The sequence below is a fragment of the Anomaloglossus baeobatrachus genome, chromosome 4 (genome assembly GCF_048569485.1).
Source record: "Anomaloglossus baeobatrachus isolate aAnoBae1 chromosome 4, aAnoBae1.hap1, whole genome shotgun sequence".
NCBI classification, from domain to species: Eukaryota; Metazoa; Chordata; class Amphibia; order Anura; family Aromobatidae; genus Anomaloglossus; species Anomaloglossus baeobatrachus.
The window spans coordinates 198,760,841-198,781,432 of NC_134356.1; the positions used below are offsets into that span (position 1 = coordinate 198,760,841).

The following is a 20,592-nucleotide window of genomic DNA, read 5'->3' on the forward strand; positions in this document are numbered from 1 at the left end:
TTTGATAAAATGGCAGTTTTCTCTGCAGTGGATTTACCACTTTTCTAAATGCTTAGCTCTCTTTAACCATGTCCACACCACTGATTGTCCACATAGATCACTGTTTTTGGGGGAGGTCCAGACTACATAGATCACTGTTATTGGGGGAGGTCCAGACTACATAGATCACTGTTATTGGGGGAGGTCCAGACTACATGGATCACTGTTATTGGGGAGGTCCAGACTACATGGATCACTGTTTTAGGGGGAGCTCCAGACCACATAGATCACTGTTATTGGGGGAGGTCCAGACTACATGGATCACTGTTATTGGGGAGGTCCAGACTACATAGATCACTGTTTTTGGGGGAGGTCCAGACCACATAGATCACTGTTATTGGGGAGGTCCAGATTACATGGATCACTGTTATTGGGGAGGTCCAGACTACATAGATCACTGTTTTTGGGGGAGGTCCAGACCACATAGATCACTGGTTTTAGGGGAGCTCCAGACCACATAGATCACTATTATTGGGGGAAGACCAGACTACATAGATCACTGTTATTGGGAGAAGACCAGACTACATAGATCACTGTTATTGGGCGAAGACCAGACTACATAGTTCACTGTTATTGGGGAGGTCCAGACTACATAGATCACTGTTGTTGGGGGAGCTCCAGACTACATAGATCACTGTTATTGGGGGAGGTCCAGACTACATAGATCACTGTGTTTGGGGGAGGTCCAGACTACATAGATCAGTGTTATTGGGGTGGGATCCAGACAACATAGATCACTGTTATTGGGGGAAGGTCCAGACCACATAGATCACTATTATTGGGGAGCTCCAGACCACATAGATCACTGTTATTGGGGGAAGGTCCAGACCACATAGATCACTATTATTGGGGAGGTCCAGACCACATAGATCACTGTTATTGGGGGAAGGTCCAGACCACATAGATCACTATTATTGGGGAGGTCCAGACCACATAGATCACTGTTATTGGGGGAAGGTCCAGACCACATAGATCACTATTATTGGGGAGGTCCACACCACATAGATCACTGTTATTTCAGAAGGTCCAGACCACATAGATCACTGTTATTTCAGAAGGTCTAGACCACATAGATCAATGTTATTGGGGGAAGGTCCAGACCACATAGATCACTAGTATTGGGGGAGGGTCAAACTGCATAGTCAAATTGCTGTCAATGGATGTGATCTATAGACCCTGCAGATTGTAGAGAAGATTGCAAAATAATGATGTTACTTTTCAATGATATTGCTAATATAAGAAACTGATTAACCTTTCTTTGTATGGAGCCAAAATGCCCAAAACATCTGCCCAATATTAGTGTCTACACCCTGTGTGGTCTCTTCCTAGATCATTCATGTTGTCTACAGCTAGGGCTCAGCCTAGCCGATGCTATTAATCCTGTCCTTCCAATAAATGGTTTTCCATGCTGGAAGTTCATTGTGTGTTTTTTTTTTTTTTTTTTTTTTTACTAGTGAGTATAGGGGCGGCCAAACTGACCCCCATTGCCAGTTAGAAAGGAACAACTAGGATTGAACATTTTGGTATGCCTAATACGTCCTTCCAAGGGGAAACTGCTGACATGTAAGGCTGTGATGTGTTCACGTCTCTCTATCGGAATGGATACACCCTTAGGCCTCATTCAGACGTCTGTGTTGCACTACATGTGTATCCTTTTTTTCACAGATGCAACACGTGCAAATTATAATCTGTGGCGTTATTCACATGTCTGTTTATTTCTGGTATCACGGATCACAAGGGCCAATGCAAGTCTGAGTCTGTGAAAAACATGTACTTCACACTGATTTATTTTTTCTTCCCTGCCCCTCTGTTTCCAAGTCATGCCACCAGGCGGAAAATGTGAAAACTTTCCCTTCAACCAACTGGGCGTATAAGCCAGAACCTCTCTGTAGGTGTTTGGCTAGTGTCAGAGGAGAATATGCAGTCAAAACTTGCAGCGCCCAACGGGATTTGGCCAGTGTCGAAAGAGAATATGCAATCAAAACTCGCAGCGCCCAACGGGTATTGGCCAGTGTTAAAGGAGAATATGCAATCAAAACTTGCAGCGCCCAACGGGAAGATCTTGTGTATACGTCCAGTTGGTTGAAGGGAAAATTTGTAACTTTACTACCTGGGGACATAGCTTTGGAATTGAAGAAAAACTGTTCTGGAATAAGTGAAGCAGTATTGATTGGATAAGGTGCTCAGGATAAATTCTTGTTTAAATCGAACGCATCATCTAAGGCACCCTTTCCGTCTTCATTTGCTTGGGCCAGCATCAACATTTGATGTAAGTTCATGGATGTAGCTCAATGTAATTGTATTTGTGAGAGGACACAAGACGTAATTGTAATATTACTACTTTGGGGAGTTGGGTAACATGACTAACTATTAATCATTTGTTTTACTATACATCTATTAGTATGGAAATGTAAGGAGACAGGGCAGGACATGATAACCTATGCAGACTACTCATTAACCTATTAACTTATACATTGCATCAAAGGAAGGTGCTTATGTAATTATTATATCATCCATACAAAGTGGTATAAATTGTGTAGTGTAGTATATGGTCTCTGTCTACACACTGTATGGTTGTATTGCAATCTATGGAAGAGCTTCTCTTGTGTGGTTGGCCAATATTTTCTGTAGTATGAAGCTAGCCTGATGCAATGCCTGATGCAATGCCGGGGTGCTTGGTTAAGGTGCCTCCGTTACAGACAGGGCTCATCACATTAATATACCCTGTTTATTCCTTGTCCTTGTTGATATATTGATGGTTACCATCGCTGTTTGCAATTTTCACGTAATGTGTCCTTTGATAGCAAAATCTTTCCCACATGAGTGTGGATTGTATCTTGCCCTTCAGTTATTCCCAGTAAACACTGGAAAATATTCATTAGTTATTGTACAAACGTCCCATGGCTGACGTCTTGTCATATTTCTGATATTTCACATCTGCCTACAGTTCATTTCTTTCCAACTTGCAAGCTGTTGTCTGATGATACCTAGTGCGTGATCACACCGTGCTTGGACAACCGGTTGGATGTTACGAGAAATAGTTTGTCTTCTAATCATATTTCTTGATGTCTCTGGCAAGTACAAGTGAGTTTCCTACTTTGTAATGTATTATTAACGCCAAAAAGAGATTGCATGAAAGCAAATGAGTGTCTACACAGGTGTATACAAATGTGACCACCAGATGCTATATTATATAGAATGACATGTACAATATATTTGGCCAGTGAATACCGTAAGTGAGTGCAGGATCACTGACCTCTATCCCTGGTACTTCTTCAAAAATTCAATTTACATGTAGTATCTGAAACATACCGAAAAAATAACAAGATCAACACTTTTTACTCATTTATTTTGTTGCTTTCCCCTGAATATCTACTAATCGAATTGAGGTACTCTAGTTTTACCAAAATACCGTACTTAGGCCATTTACTATGGGCAAACATGGGCAACCTTGGCGGAGCATGCGTGTGCCTTGATTGGGAGAGGGGAGTAAGCCACAGCAAGATACCCCTTATTAGCTGTGCAATCAAAAGAATCGGGTATACTGAAATCCAGCAGGCCATTCCAGCCCATGCCAACAGAAGGGTCGGGTCACCAACACACACATTGGATGGACAGTCTTTTTCACCAAAATACAGGAGTATGGCAGTCAAATGGGTAAACCGTATGATATAGCATATTGTTCAAAGGATCATGGGGGGTCTCTATCTAATTTGTGGCATGTAACAGTTCTTCCCGTTGCCGGTAGAAGTGTCAGTTGCGGAGTTGTAGAGCTCTCTCACCTCCATAGTGGCAGTGGCCGGGTACTACTTATCCGCCCCATGAATGTAAAAGTTCTGGAATCCCCTTTAAGAGTTTAACCTATCAATTGTATGCCAATAGTCAGTATGTAATTCTAATCTTCTGATTAAGCAGCATAATTAAATGTAATTAAGATATTTATAAATCATTATAGAGAGGGGGTCAGCACTGCCCAATGGCATGCAACAAATAAAAAGTGTAAAATTCACAAATTCATTTCTACTGTACTATAATGGAAAATGAGATTTTTAGCAAACAATTGATCAATAATTTGAGCCACCCCTGCCACGTCGGGGTAAATCTCGATAATGGGGGTACTACTCTATATTATATAATTTACCATTGTGCCATACGGCCTCCTAAATATTTTAATATAAAGCCATATAAAAGCAACACGTATACCTGTGACCTCTCAGAACCGCTCCCATGTTGCCAAGATAGATAACTGCGAATAAAGTGGCTGTTCACACTCAACCACCTCGCCCTTTTCCACAGGAATTGTTAATTAGGCACCATTTATTTGGGCCTGCTCCGCCTTTATCCATTGCTGCTGTTCTGGCACTGTGAGGGCCAGTTTTGACATTGTCCTTGTGTGTGTGGCGTTTGCTGCCCATGCTGGGCCTGGGATGCCTTTATTTTCAGCTGCCTGTTTTTTGCAACATGGAAGTGGTTTCTGAAATGTTACAGGTAAATGTGTTGCTTCAATATGGTTCTGCTTTTAATGTAATTAGGAGGCACAATGGCACAATGAAAATATAAAATATAGATTATGAACCCTCTATTGAGATTTGCCGTGACGTGGCAGGGGTGGCTCAAAAAATTGATAAATTGTTTGCTAAAAATCTCATTTTGCATTATAGTACAGTTGGAATAATTGTGAATGTACACTGTTATTTGTTGCATGCCATCCTCAAGCAGTGCTGGCTCTTCCTCTTTTATTGTAAAAAATGTATAGGTGCTGTGGTTAACCAACCGGTCAATGATGGTAAAATGGCTGATAGCTTGCTTCTGGCTAATATGGTTCCTCTGGCATGTGAAGATCATTGGCTTCATGGTTATTACATTTGTCAGGTCACAACTAAATCTTATTTGTGTTGCTAAAAAGTTAATGAACAAGCTATTACTTTTTTATATTTACCTCAATAACGAAATTATTTTTAATTACAAAGCACATTTGACCTAATTATTGGTTATGCTTAATTGAAACTCTTGATATGCAGTGTTCGTTTGATTGTGCTATGAGCCTGATGATTAGGTCTTATAGGGTTGATTGACTTCACAAAATAGAAATTGTTTTTAGGGTGTCCCAATTTGTTTAGGACTCGTATTTCAGCGACTGACACCATAAAAACTCTGGAGAACCATTTTTCCATTTTCTTATACATCTGGCAAGTGGATGAGTATGAAAGAACTTCTCATAGTCATGAGTAATATAGACTTTTTATGTCTATAGGTCTTTGGCAGCAGTAGCAACCACTGCTCCTGTAGTCTGTAAATAAAGTGATGGTTAAGCATTCGCACTACCATGTGATCCTCACGCATTAAAGAAATCATCAGAAAATTGCTTGTTGAATGTATGGCTATGTTTTTGTTTTGTTTTTTTCATATCACAATTTAAAACAAAGTAATCTTGCAATTTTCACATTGTCCACAGTGGCTTTTTTAGGCTAATACTTTCTGTCCTTTTGAGAAGAGTTTACAAGAGTTTTCTTATCAGCAGAGACAGGATTACAATGACAGGCAGATCACACTTCTATACACAGTTGAAAAATAATCCACCATCCAGTAGGTGACGTCACACCTCACCTTTATCCCACTCTTCACAGTAGGTGATGTCACACCTCACCCTGATCCCCCCCTCTTCACAGTATGTGATGTCACACCTCACCCTGATCCCCCCCCCCCTCTTCACAGTACATGATATCACACCAACATCCTGATCCACCCTCTTCACAGTACATGATATCACGCCTCATCCTGATCACCCCCCCTCTTCACAGTAGGTGATGTCACACCTCACCCTGATCCCCCCTCTTCACAGTATGTGATGTCACACCTCACCCTGATCCCCCCCCCCTCTTCACAGTACATGATATCACACCAACATCCTGATCCACCCCTCTTCACAGTACATGATATCACGCCTCATCCTGATCACCCCCCCTCTTCACAGTAGGTGATGTCACACCTCACCCTGATCCCCCCTCTTCACAGTATGTGATGTCACACCCCATCCTGATTCACCCCCCCTCTTCACAGTACATGATATCACACCTCACCCTGATCCACCCCTCTTCACAGTAGGTGATGTCACACCTCACCCTGATCCCCCCCCCCTCTTCAAAGTAGGTGATGTCACACCTCACCCTGATTCCCCCCCCCCCTCTTCACAGTACCTGATATCACACCTCATCCTGATCCACCCCTCTTCACAGTACCTGAGGTCACACCTCACCCGGATCCCCCCTCTTCACAGTACCTGATGTCACACCTCACCCGGATCCCCCCTCATCACAGTACCTGATGTCACACCTCACCCTGATCCACCCCTCTTCACAGTAGGTGATGTCACACCTCACCCTGATCCCCCCCCCCCCCTCTTCACAGTACGTGATGTCACACCTCACCCTTATTCCCCCCCTCTTCACAGTACGTGATGTCACACCTCACCCTTATCCCCCCCTCTTCACAGTACGTGATGTCACACCTCACCCTTATTCCCCCCCTCTTCACAGTACGTGATGTCACACCTCACCCTTATTCCCCCCCTCTTCACAGTACGTGATGTCACACCTCACCCTTATTCCCCCCCTCTTCACAGTACGTGATGTCACACTTCACCCTTATCCCCCCCTCTTCACAGTACATGATATCACACCTCACCCTTATCCCCCCCTCTTCACAGTACGTGATGTCACACCTCACCCTTATTCCCCCCCTCTTCACAGTACGTGATGTCACACCTCACCCTTATCCCCCCCTCTTCACAGTACGTGATGTCACACCTCACCCTGATTCCCCCCCCCTCCCTCTTCACAGTACGTGATGTCACACTTCACCCCCTGATCCCCCCCCCCCTCTTCACAGTACATGATGTCACACCTCACCCTGATCCCCCCCCTCCCCCCTCTTCACAATGATTTTTGCACAGCCTCCATTGACTCATCTGTCCATTGTGGCTATGAACATGTGTTATTTCCTGAAGGAAAAGCTCCACTGGGCAGCCTAAAACTTATCTACTTTTTCTCTTTAATACAAATTTCTAATGCAGTGAATCTGTCTGATAAGTGGGAATGTCTCATGTGGAACACCATACGCTGCGTGAATTAATGTTTTGTTGTCTCGCTGCATGCATCTTCCCTTGAACAATACTCTGCTTTGTTTTCTTGTGCCTTTAGGGGCTTTTGGCTGATTAGTTGCGATTGCACACAAATATTCACTTACTCATTCCTTCCTTTTTACACATCGCTGCCCCTTATTCATGGGGAGGCCCCCTAGGAATCACACCAGAGCTTGCAGCCGGGAGAGGCTTGATTGCCTGTAACTTAATATAAAAAAGGTGAGAAAGCCTAAACACATTACATTTCCAATTACATTTTCTGTTAAAGTAAGCACTTAGTAGCTAACACAATAACTACAAGCATATGTTATGCATCTGAATATTTCCCTCAATCTTGCAATTCTTGGGAAAGTTGACCTGACAACTGTATGGCCGCTGTAGGAGCTGCAGTTTGCTGAGGGTCATATGGTTTATATCTAGCACAGGGTTTTATACAGGAGAGGGTGAGGTAGGCCTCATGGTTGTGTAACATTCACTCTCAAATTGTCCGTTTCCCGTTCACATAATTGTCCATGTTAACGTTCTTGCTTAGAAGAAAGTTCCTGTTCCAGATCTTCCATGGCTTTAAGGCTATGTGCCCACAGGACAACGTATCCTCAGATATATCCGCCGGTTTCCCGCAGCTGCTTCCCAGAATCCGCAGCTATCCATTGCTGCGGGTTTCGAGCATTTTTGTTGCGGTAAACCTGCGGAAACACCTTCGGACTTCCCGCCCTCTATCTCCATAGTGGAAAGACGGGACATCCGCAAATATTTCCGCATTAATCATTGACATGCAGTTACGTGAGGCTGCGGAAAAATCCGCAGCATTTTCTGCAGCCGCAGCATTGATACAACACTTCCCAAATCCCATAGGATAACATGGGGAGTGTCTGTACTTGCATAAACCTGCAGATTTATCTGGAAAATCCAGATAAATCCGAGGGTTTTCCGTGGCAAAATCCGCGGGTACGTTGTCACGTGGGCACATACTTTGCACGTTGCGACATCACTACTGCGATCTCGTCGGGGTCAAATCGAAAGTGATGCACATCCGGCGCCGGTAACGACGTCACAACGTGTAAAGCTTAGAAGCACCGATAAACGATCGCAAAAGTGTCGAAAATCGGTGATCTGTGTAGTGTCGGTCATTTCCATAATTTCACTGCAGTGACAGGTACGATGTTGTTCCTCATTCCTGCGGCAGCACACATCGCTGTGTATGAAGCCGCAGGAGCAAGGAACATCACCTTACCTGCGTCCCACCTGCAATGAGGAAGGAAGGAGGTGGGCGGGATGTTTACGTCCCGCTCATCTCCGCCCCTCCGCTTCTTTTGGCTGCCTGCCATGTGATGTCGCTGTGACGCCGCATGACCCGTCCCCTTAGGAATGAGGCGGGTCGCCGGCCAGAGCGACGTCGCAGGGCAGGTAAGTGCGCGTGAAGCTGCTGTAGCGATAATGTTCACTACGGCAGCTATCACAAGATATCGCATCTGCGACGGGGGCGGGGACTATCGCGCTCAGCATCGCTACAATCGGCTAGCGATGTCGCAACGTGCAAAGTACCCCTTAGACTCCAGTGTGTCCTAGTCAAAGACCACCCTATTTGTAGACATTTAGAATAGAGGGATACCTTGGCTCAAGTTTACATGAGCACCAATCAACCATCATACCAGTTCTGTGAAGTCTGAAAGAGTTTTTTAAAGATTGTGTTTTAAAATGGTATCTAATATGCAGACAGGATGGTATCTTTTATAATCTTTTTTTTTATTTATGTACATAAATCTGGGTAAAGATTCAGTGTAACTTGCATTGTATTAATTGAAATCCCTAGTGTTTGTATGCATAGGAGTCCAGTGGATTGTCCTCTGCAGTGGCTGACAGTGCGCCCTGTAATGACTGTAAGCAAAGATAGCTGTCAGTCATTTTTAGGACCGCCCACTGGACTCGTATACATATAAATCCTAGGGATTTCAATGAATAAAATACAAATTATACTGATTTTTTTTTTCTCTGAGCTTTTTCTCTATATCATGCTGTCCACGGATCAGAGAACAATGACAGGTTCCCTTTAGCCTGCCGGTCTATGACTCCACTGTCTATTCTTGGCACCTTTTGCACCCGCTTGTGGTGAATGCACAGTGGCCAGGTCTAGATTTATAGATCCCTCGTGTAGTATGGTGCTAATTTATTGTTTTAATGATAGGTTCTGTATGTTTGAAGTCTGGAATAGTCTACATTGTGTCCACGCTAGATTTATAAAAAGCTCAATTATGTTACATGAGTAGTCATCTCTTAATGGAAGGAGTGTCCTTCACTGTATATTATGTGTTTAATAATTGCAGACTTGCTCAAGCGGCCCGGCATTATAAATAGCATCCTAACCTTCAGGTGGATGAGTGTAGATGGCGATGTATGCTCAGGAACAGCCCGTCCTGATCCTCCACAATGCATATGTTCATGTGGGCGGGAAGATACTGTACATACTGTATAGTAATCACTGCTATTCATACTAAGAAGACGTCTTTGTGTTTCTCACCACCTTTGCCGTGGGAAGGAAAGAAAATGAAACCTAAAAATATCATCTGCCCTTTGAATAAATAACGTTGTTTTTTTTCTTGGTGGCGACTATTTTACAGTAACTTTTCCATCAGGCACCTTTTCCTACTACTGATTAGGGTTTCATTTCTTACACAGGGGTAATGGCATCCTAAGAGCCAATACATAAATACAAACCTTTGTAAAGCAAACTTCATGATGTTTATAACCTTGACCTAAGGGTTACGTCACACTTTAGCGACACTCCAGCGATTCCACCAGGATCGCTGGTGCGTCGCTACATGGTCGCTGGTAAGCTGTCAATCAGACAGATCTGACCAGTGACCAGCCCCCAGCCAGCAGCGAGGCGTGGAAGCGATGTTGCGCTTGGTAACTAAGGTAAATATCGGGTAACCAAGCAAAGCACTTCCCTTGATTACCCGATATTTACCTTGGTTACCAGCGCACACCGCTTAGCGCTGGCTCCCTGCACTCCTAGCCACAGTACACATTGGGTTAATAAGCGAACTGCTTTGCTTATTTACCCGATGTGTACTCTGGCTACGTGTGCAGGGAGGCCGCACTGGCAGCCTGAGAGCGGCGGACGCTAGAAACCAAGGTAAATATCGAGTAATCAAGCAAAGGGCTTCGCTTGGTTACCCGATATTTACCTTGGTTACAGCTCACCGCAGGCTGCCAGAAGCCAGCTCCCTGCACATTCAGAACGTTGCTCTCTCGCTGTCAAACACAGCGATGTATGCTGCACAGCAGGAGAGCAACGTGTGTAACGAGCAGCGATCTCACAGCAGGGGCCAGATCGCTGCTCAGTGTCAAACACAGCGAGATCGCTAATGAGGTCACTGGTACGTCACAAAAACCGTGACTCAGCAGCGATCTTGCTAGCGATCTCGCTATGTGAGAATACCCCTTAGGAACACCATGGAGTGGTGGGTAACTTGTCTCCCATTCATGGGATCATCCCATTAATTATGCTTATAGATATGGGGCCTGTTTGATTGCCTTACATAGAGATCCTCCTACATCTGGCCTCAAATGAGTGGGCATCACCGCAGAAGATTTGGTCATGACCTGGCATTAAGCAGACTGAATGTTCAGGGATTCCTTACTGCGTTGTATTATATCATGTCCCAGAAGGATTTACCACCAGTATTGACTTCTTGACACTCGTGACCACATTTTTCATACTAATAGCCGGTATAATGGCTTTAAGCATGTCTGACCTGGCATGCGGGATGGTTTTGGAGCTTTGAGTAATGATGACAAGGTAAGTGAAACTTTAGGTGAAGGTCACAAGGCAATAAATCCAACTCAACCAAACTATAAACTATTAGATGGCTCAGCTGTTCAGCTCAGATTGGACTGGAGAAGGAACAGTAGTTACGTCTTGTCATTTCTCAATCAGGCTGTACAAGTAATCAGAATATTACCAAAGAACCTGAATCCGTAAGGTATCATGGACGTTGTAGAAATCTGGCTCATGTACGTTTTCCTTCTTCTAATTAGTTCTACTATGAAGTTGGTTCTTCGAAATTCTATCTAGATATCTCCTAGTAAATGGCATTTTCTACAATTCCATTCACACAACGCAGATTCAACACTATCATTCTCTAGCCAGTAATTATTGGACACATTTTTGTACAACAGAATATCAATATTCTGTAGTAAATAACGGATATGATCATCATAATGACCCATATGTAAATTCGCTGGTATGGTAAAGCATTTGCCATATAAATAGGTATACCCAAGGGTGGAAGGGATCTATAAACCACTTGCATTACTGACTGTTGTGGTTATAGCTGAAGTAGGTTTTATATAGTTGTGAATCATGTAGGCATTCTGTCAGATCAATATTTGCCCGCATTGGACTGGTAAATCATGAAGATGCTTTTAAAGCGTCCCCTATATAGCAATCTGCGGCATCAGCTCTTGGTTATGTTATCGACAAAATAATATCAGCTCAGCACAATCTCATATGAGATGGGTGAACAAGTGGTGGCTTGTTTTATTCCATTCATCATGTGATTGGAAAGGGAATACGGTGGAACCTTGGATTACGAGCATAATTGGTTTCGGGAGTGTGCTCCTAAACCAAGTTACTCTTATATCAAAGCGAATTTTCCCATAGGAAATAATTGAAAACCAGATAATTCGTTCCACAACCCAATAATATTTACTGTATTTATACAAATGTATTATCACAATACAATATAATGTACTGTAATCATCTAAAATTATTACAGTACACTAATACAAAATACTGTACAGTAAAAGCATATAAAGCAAATTAAACTGTATGTTAGCTTGCAATGGAATTGTTGGTGTTTGAGGTACAGTATAAGTAATGTGCTGTACTGGTTATCAATAAGAAAGTACAATACTGTATCCACAAATGCAAATTGCTAGATATGTTATATAGTATATACAGTACTGTACAATGGTATACTGTATACAGTACAGAAAGTTACCTCCAGACCGGGTCAGAGCAGTGAAAGGACAGAACCGGAAGTGTGCACGGTGAGTATTTGCTCTTATTGCAAAGCATTGCTCTTAAACCAAGTTACAAATTTGTAAAACGCTTTGCTTGTCTTGCAAAACGCTCTCAAACCAAGTTACTCTTATTCCAAGGTTCCACTGTATAATGCTAGTATTTACATAAAATCTCAGATTATGTGCATATGTGACTGTTGAGCTAGGATTTTGTGCTATGATTGATCTTTCACTTGTAGCATACTGCAGCTGATACTGTAAGACAACTGTGATGTGGTTCCCTTGTCCCCCACCGTCGGACCAGACATTTTTAGAAGCTGTGTGCTAAATATACAGTTCACAATGATTGCCACCATGTGGTCCTCACCATCCCTGCAACTAAGGCATCCATGTGACAGCCAAGAATAAAGCCTTCCTGATAAATGGGAGAACTCAGCTGTTCTTAGGAGATGTCTGACAACCACTCACACCTCCTCTGCCTATAGAAATAACATTCACAGACTAATGAACTGAATGTTTGTGGGGATCAGAATTGAGAACTGCTTCATGAATGACCAGACTACTGAGTTATGGCTTTCCTGTTCAGTTGAGAAAGGAATGAATGAAAATGTCACATCTGATTAGTATTGACACTTAATTCTTTTATTCTTCTAGACTCCCACCTGATTGTCTATCACTCTGCGATTCTTTCATACATGTTGTACTGACTTCCATGCACTTCAATCTCCACTTTTCTTCCAGTAAGGCCATGTGCACACGTTGCAGACAATTTGCAACCAAATCTGCATGTTCTGGCAGGAAACACACTGTGGCAAAAATATGCGTTTTTGCAGCGATTTGCCTCATTTTTTATGCATTTTTTTAATTGCTTTCAATGGTGAAAATGCATGAAAAAGGCAGAAAAAAATGAAAAGCTGCAGATTTTCTCTGCAACAAAATCTGCAAGGAACAAATCCTGAATATGTGCATAACACTTCAAGAGTCTCATAGACTTTGCTGGCATCCGGATATGCCTTTAGATTTGTGATCTGCAAGACAAAAAAGGCACCGTGTACACACAGCCCAAGCCCACAATTTTAGTACCCTGCTCTTATCTTGCATATTATTCGTTTTCTTTGTTTTAAATCTCATTTTACATAAGACATTAGCATCTCTGTGTGCTGTGAGGACATTGTGATTTATCATTACCATATAATGAACTAAGTAAACTAAAGGCCACTTTACATGCTGCGATATCGGTACCGATCTCGCTAGCTTGGGTACCCGCCCCCATCGGTTGTGCGACATGGGCAAATCGCTGCCCGTGGCGCACAACATCGTCCGGACCCGTCACACTACTTACCTGCCTTGCGACGTCGCTGTGACCGGCCAACCGCCTCCTTTCTAAGGGGGAGGTCCGTGCAGCGTCACAGCGACGTCACTAAGCGGCCGCCCAATCAAAGCGGAGGGGCGGAGATGAGCGGGACATAACATCCCGCCCACCTCCTTCCTTCCGAATTGCGGGCGGCGGCAGGTAAGGTGAGGTTCCTCGTTCCTGTGGCGTCACACGGAGCGATGTGTGCTGCCGCAGGAGCGACGAACTACATCGTACACGCTGCAGCAGCGATATTTGAGAAGGGACCCCATGTCACCGATGAGCGATTTTGAACAATTTTGCAACGATTCAACATCGCTCATAGGTGTCACACGCAACGACATCACTAATGCGGCCGGATGTGCGACACAAATTCCGTGACCCCAACGACATCGCATTATCGATGTCGTAGCGTGTAAAGCGGCCTTTAGCCATTATAAGTGTACAGTAAAGGCCCCTTTACACCCTGAGACTTTCTAGCGATCCCAACCTGGCCGGGATCGCTACAAAGTCTCTGGTGAGCTGTCAAACAGGCAGACCTGGCCAACGACGCAACAGCGATCCGGACCTGCAGAACGACCTAGCTAGTCATTGGGGACGTTGTAAGGCTATGTGCGCACGTTGCGTACTAGCCCTGCAGATATTTCTGCAGCGATCTGAAGAGCACATGTGCGCTTTAGATCGCTGCAGAAATGTCCGTAGTGAGCGCCGATTCCATGCGCTCTGCCTGCAGCTCCTGCCATAGGCAGAGCAGGAGCTGCCGGCAAAGCGCAGGAAAGAAGTGACATGTCACTTCTTTTTGCGCAGCGCTTCGGCAGTAGCCGAAGCGCTGCGCTCTTAGACGCCACGTGCGCACGGCCCCTGCACAATCTCCATAGACTGTGCAGGGGCCGCAGGACGCATGCAGTTACGCTGCGCTACAAAGCGCAGCGTAACTGCATGTTTTTACGCAACGTGCGCACATAGCCTAAAGCAGCTTTTTGAAAGGGAAGTCGCTGTAAAGTTTCCTTTACACACTGAGACTTTCTAGCGATCATGCTGCACCGCGGGAAACAAAGGACCAAAGAATGGTCCTGAACGATTTGTAGCGATCACAACTTCACAGCAGGGGCCAGGTCGCTGATGTGTTTCACACACTGCAATGTCGCTGGGGAGGTCGCTATTACGTCACAAAACCGGTGACGTTACAGCAATGTCGTTTGCGATGTTGCAGTGTGTAAAGCCACCTTAAGGGTTACTGAACTGTGATGTCCTACAATATGACTGTGTGACAGGCACTGTGCGGACATCATCATTATCTATGATATCAGCTTCTGTCAACCCCCTGTTGAGAACGTCAGTAGTACTTTCCATGCAATTTCATCATACAGGAACTTCTATTGACTGAGATAAGTGACCCTTTTTAGAGCACATAAAGCCAGTTAATTCCAAGGGGGTCACCATGTGATAGCATGACCTAACTAAAGAGAATTATACCATGAATTTCTCATTTATTCATTTTACTCACTTATATAGCACTATTTATTCCACGGTGCATTAACATTTTGATCATCACTGTCCCCAATAGGACTCACAATCTAAATTCCCTATCAGAATATCTTTGGAGTGTGGGAGAAAACCCAGAGGAAACCCACACAAACATAGGAAAACCATACAAACTCCTTGCAGATGTTGTCCTTGGTGGGATTTAAACCCAGGACCCCAGCGCTGCAGTGCTAACCACTGAGTCACCATGCTGGAACAAAGATAATAGTAGAACTGTACTAAGACTTTTTTTTTTTTAATTATTATTTTATTATAGCTTCATTTATTCCATGGCGCTTTACATGTGAAAACTGGTATACAATACCAAGTATTAACAAGTACAATACTCAAGAATAATACAAGGCAGAGACTGATGCAAAAGGAGAGAGGACCCTGCCCACGAGGGCTCACAGTCTACAAGGGATGGGTGAGGATACAGTAGGTGAGTGTAGAGCTGGTCGTGCAGCATTATAGTTGAATGAGGGTTACTGAAGGTTAATGGCTTGTCAGAAGATGTAAGTCTTCAGGTTCCTTCTCAAAGCTTCCAAGGTAGGCGAGAGTCTGATATGTTGAGGTAGAGAGTTCTAGAGTATGAGGAATGTATGGGAGAACTCTTGTAGGCGATTGTGGGAAGAGTGGAGTAGAGAAGGAGAGCTTGTGAGGATAGGGAGGTTGCGGGCAGGTAAGTACCAGAAGACTAGGTCACGTGTGGAGGAGACAGGTTGCGGATGGCTTTGTATGACATGGTTAGGGTTTTGAATTGGAGTCTTTAAGCAGTATGAAGCTAGTGAAGGAATTGGTGGAGAGGAGAGATGGGGGGGACAGGTTGATTAGTCAAGCAGCAGACTTTAGGATAGATTGGAGGGGGTGCGAGAGTGCTAGAAGGGAGGCCAGAAAGGATGAGGTTGCAGTAATTGAGGCGGGAGATGTTGAGGACATACTCTACTGTTTTTGCAGATTCTTGGTTAAGGAATGTACAGATCCGGGAAATATTTTTGAGTTGGAGTTGGCAGGTGGTGGAAAGGGCTTGGATATAAAATTAATTGGAAAAAAAAAAGGGCTTCTACTTTCAAGAGTATGCATGTTATAGAAAAGAGTTGGCCCACCCAACACTGTAGTGACGTTCAGCTTGCATTGACCATTTCATTGCTGTCATTCCCATTTTATGACCCGGTCATCTATCCTTCTTTTTTTTTTAATTCCATATTTCAAAAGCTATACACAGAATTTGCTGAAGTTAGAATACTCCATTTGTAAACCATTAAGTGGGAATACATGCACGGCATGTGTAACCCTCTAAATGGCATTGTACAACTGACTAAAAACATTGTAGAATGACTGTAAAGTTTTGATTAAACAAACTATAGGACCGGGTATTGATCCTTTCTAATATCATGTAACAAGTCCTGCAATAGGGAATTCCTTGCTCGAATTTGTCATTGGTATAATAGGTAAAATCACTGTCTATAGCTTTTCTAATAACACAGCTGCACACAATTGTCTTACTAAAAGTAGAGGGTTAAACATTTCCAATGTGAAGGCCCCAGGAAGGAAGGAAAGGCTGGAAGAACAGCACGTAACTTCCAATGGGATGAATTTACATTACCTGTCGTCTTTTACATGTTAGCCAAACAGTGGGCCTATGATTGGAAACAATATATATAATAAAGGAAATGGTTCCCGCATATTTCCATTTACAAAAGAACAGCTCTGGTCCTCAGGGTATATGGATAGGAAAGTAAAACCCAGATTCCCTCCAGTAAATCCTCCAGAAGTACCTTTAATTTTCCTCTTTTATGTTTGTGAATTAAACAAATAAGTCGTCCACTTGTTCAACGAGGCGAATTGCATGGGGACAGTGTAACAGACGAGCTTGTGTCGATGCCTCCAGAAATATGGCTATAGGTACCATGAATCTTTAGGATGGGTGATCGTTCCTTAGACTATTATATCGGCACAAGTTGGTAGTTAAAAAATATATAGACTATATCAGTATTCCAATTTTATTTTTTCTTATTAAATATTTACCTTTTCTGTTTCCTCTACAGACACAAGCCATCACAACCGTCAAGTGGCCAACAGACCCTGTTACACATTACTACACTGCGGTCAGGAAAGGAGACTCGTCTTGTCCCGTACCGAGTCTCCACGCTTTCACTGCCAAACAAAAGGCAAAAATATCAGACTGGACACTCATGGAAGAAAAGCCATCAGGCGCAATAGCTTTTGTAATGGGATCACTTTTACTAGTCGTCCTATCCATCTATATGAAAAGGTCCGCTTGAAGCTGGTGTCTGTACACCATGGGTGGAGTGGAGCTCTGCGGTTTGGATTCACAATTCATGACCCAGCACAGATGAAACCTGAAGACATACCCAAATATGCTTGTCCTGACCTTGTAACCCGGCCTGGATATTGGGCAAAAGCTTTACCAGAGAGGTTTGCTCAAAGGGACAATATTTTGGCATTTTGGGTTGACCGCCAAGGAAGAGTTTTCTACAGTGTTAACGATGAGGAACCCATTCTATTTCATTGTGGAGTTAAAGTGTCCAGTCCTTTGTGGGCTTTGATTGATGTCTATGGAATTACCCAAGAAGTTCAAATACTAGGTAAATTCTGTTTCTATTTTTCTTTGCTTTTCTCAATCTGTTGCTCAGAACATTTTATTTTATTGCCGTTGAAGTAAACTCTTATTATACATTAGACTTCACATGTATACTCTAGGGCACTCAAAGTGAGAGCGTTTCTTATAAGCAATCCGAACTTGACTTTATTTTTGGGAGTATTGACTAATAGATGAAAGAAGTAATCCGATTGGTTGTTATGGACCACTGCACTACCTATTATATACAAAAGCCATTGTTCTTGGAAAAAGCAGAATGAGTCACTTTTTCTATTGTAGAATATTTCCATCCCAGGATGACAGGAATCATCTGTTTGCCAGGTACCTGGCGGTCCACATAAAGTGCTGGTGCAAGTGCTGGCACTACAGCTGCAGTGCTTGTTTTAAGGACATTTATATTCACATTTACACATTTAGGTGATGCCAATGGAGTAGAAATACCCAACTGATCGAATAATTGGGATCCACATCCATCTTTACAATATCTGTCATTATACAGCTCTTCTTCCCATGACTTTGTCATTCATTCTTGATGTGTGATCAGGTTTTACGGCATTAGTAATTGTTTTGTTTGGGTGTGTGCTTTTTATCATTTAACCTGATTTTAACAGTTTATTTCTGCATTTTATGCAATTCTCCTACCTTCCGAACCTAAGGACACTCCACATTACATAGCAGTTTAATGCCAGCCATACATATTAGATGGCTGTCAGGTGAACGATGCTTCGGTCAATGGCCATCTCTGTAGGAAAGCGCTGACAGACATCACTGCCAGCAGCTTATCTCCGCAAGAACAAAATGATCGGTAGTCCGACTTCAGACATGTCCATTCAACATCAGTTGGCCGGGCCCCCTACATGTATCAGAGTGCCGTCTGAACTGTCTGTTGGCGGGTGTGACCGATGTTAGGCCTGGTTCACACATCCGGCATTTCACCAGATTGCCGGATCCGGCACACTCCAGTACAGTGTAATACAGCACAATAGCATTGCCGCAACCTCCGGTCACATGCTGTCATGTGACCGGAGCTTGCCGCGATGCCATTGTACAGTATTAACACTGTACTGGAGTGTGCCGGATCCGGTAATCTGGCGAAATGCCGGATGTGTGAAACAGACCTAAGCCTAATGAGTATAGGGGCATTTACATTTGATTTCTGTATTTTATCTTTTTTACACTTCATCCAAACATATTTTTTTCCAGTCCTCTTTGACCATGGTATCACCATGTATTTTTTTTTTTCATTTTGAGAAAGCTACAAAAAATGTTTTTCTGCGATTAATGGCTTAAGAAGAGACAATAGAAACATTACACATTCAGGCATCCTTTTATCTCCTCTACTGCTCCGAATGGCTCCGCACAATTCCCTGTGACGGGTAGCCTCTCACTTGTAGCCATCAATGGTGCTGCCTTCTGTATATCTTGTATCTGAAACAAGAGACTCTTTAGGGCCTCTTACACAGCATTCCTGTGCTATCGGATAGGGTTTTTAGAAAGTCCAGTACTTGACCCTCCAAAAGAAACTCCGGCTACCCATCTTATCTCCGAATACAGGAGTGTCTAATTCATGTTTGAGGATCGTGGAAACTTACAACCATTAAAATAACAAATCAACAAATTACCTCATTTAGACAAGAGGCAAGGACATTGCTCTTCTTTCACCCAGGTAGCTCGCGGGTGGAGTAAGGAACTACAAGACATCTTCTGATTTAAGATTTCCTGTGCATTATAAGTTTATTGAAAAAAAGCAGCATTGGTTATTTTATTTCACTTGCTGCTTCTGATTGACATTATTCATGATGTCTCACTTCTAAATATCAAAGATTAAAAAATGTATGTACATGGACTAAACTAGATTATCAGATTGGCTCCAACTGGCTTAATATTAGAGATGACACTGCAAAGACTGCTGAGCTTAGTCTTCTGTATTTGGGGACCAGTTGCTGCATCACCTGCTTCCGTCTTCTGTATGGAGGCCATCTCCGCTGTCAACAGATGTCCGTTATAGGAGGTTTTGAAGACGGGACATTTTGTAGGATGGCTACTGTGAAAAATAAAGTACCCATTTGATGGTATATAACTGGCATATTCACAAAGAGGATCTTACTTGGAGGCAACACTGTTATTTAGGAATCAGTTATGTCCTTTCATTTCAGTGCTCTTTTTCCAGCACCCATGACGGCACCACGAATGTAAGGGTGCCGTCATGGGTTCAGAAAAAACACATTACCGGTAAGTAATTACGTATTTTTCCAGCACCCATGACGGCACCCTTACATTCGTGGTGCCGTCATGGGTTCAGAAAAAACACATTGCCGGTAAGTAATTACGTATTTTCCTTACCTCTGATGTTAGAGAAAATTGTGTCTTAACACTAGAACTACTGAGGTAGTCATTTTGACTACTTTGCACCATGTATTTCTATATAGGTGTCACGAGTAGTTCTAGTGTTAAACTTTGGACCAATGTTTCCCAAAAAGTCTTACAGGGATCCTCAGAAAACTGCAACAAGACCTGTCATTTACAATAGAGAAGTTACACTAAAAGGGGTTAACATCTGGTACAAATTCTAACAGAATTGTAAAATTGTTTCCCAGAGGCTTTTTCAAGTGGTTTTCATTTTTTTCCCCCCCCCCGCAAACTGGAGTGACATATGCAGATTAATGGGATGTCACGGTTTTGTCTAATGACTGATTATGCCACCATCACTCACAAATAACCTTTACAGAGCACTGCTTTCCAGGAGGTATCGACAGCGTGGGAGATTTGCCAACTCTTCTATGAGATCCTTTCTTTATTCAAGGATGTTCTAGGGGAAGTGGCAAGTATGCCCTAGACCAAAAATAGAGGAAAGAATGGCATTGAGTGTTCACTGCTCAGGAC

General features: G+C 43.2%; 1 protein-coding gene across 1 annotated transcript in view; it reads left to right on the plus strand.

The window, feature by feature from the left end:
* NEURL1B (neuralized E3 ubiquitin protein ligase 1B) overlaps positions 1 to 20,592 on the plus strand; it is a 70,059-nt gene that overhangs the window by 33,147 nt on the left and 16,320 nt on the right. The window contains exon 2 of the mRNA XM_075344620.1: positions 17,135 to 17,695. Within this exon, the coding sequence (XP_075200735.1) occupies positions 17,135 to 17,695 (561 nt within the window). The remainder of the gene's footprint in view (positions 1 to 17,134; positions 17,696 to 20,592) is intronic.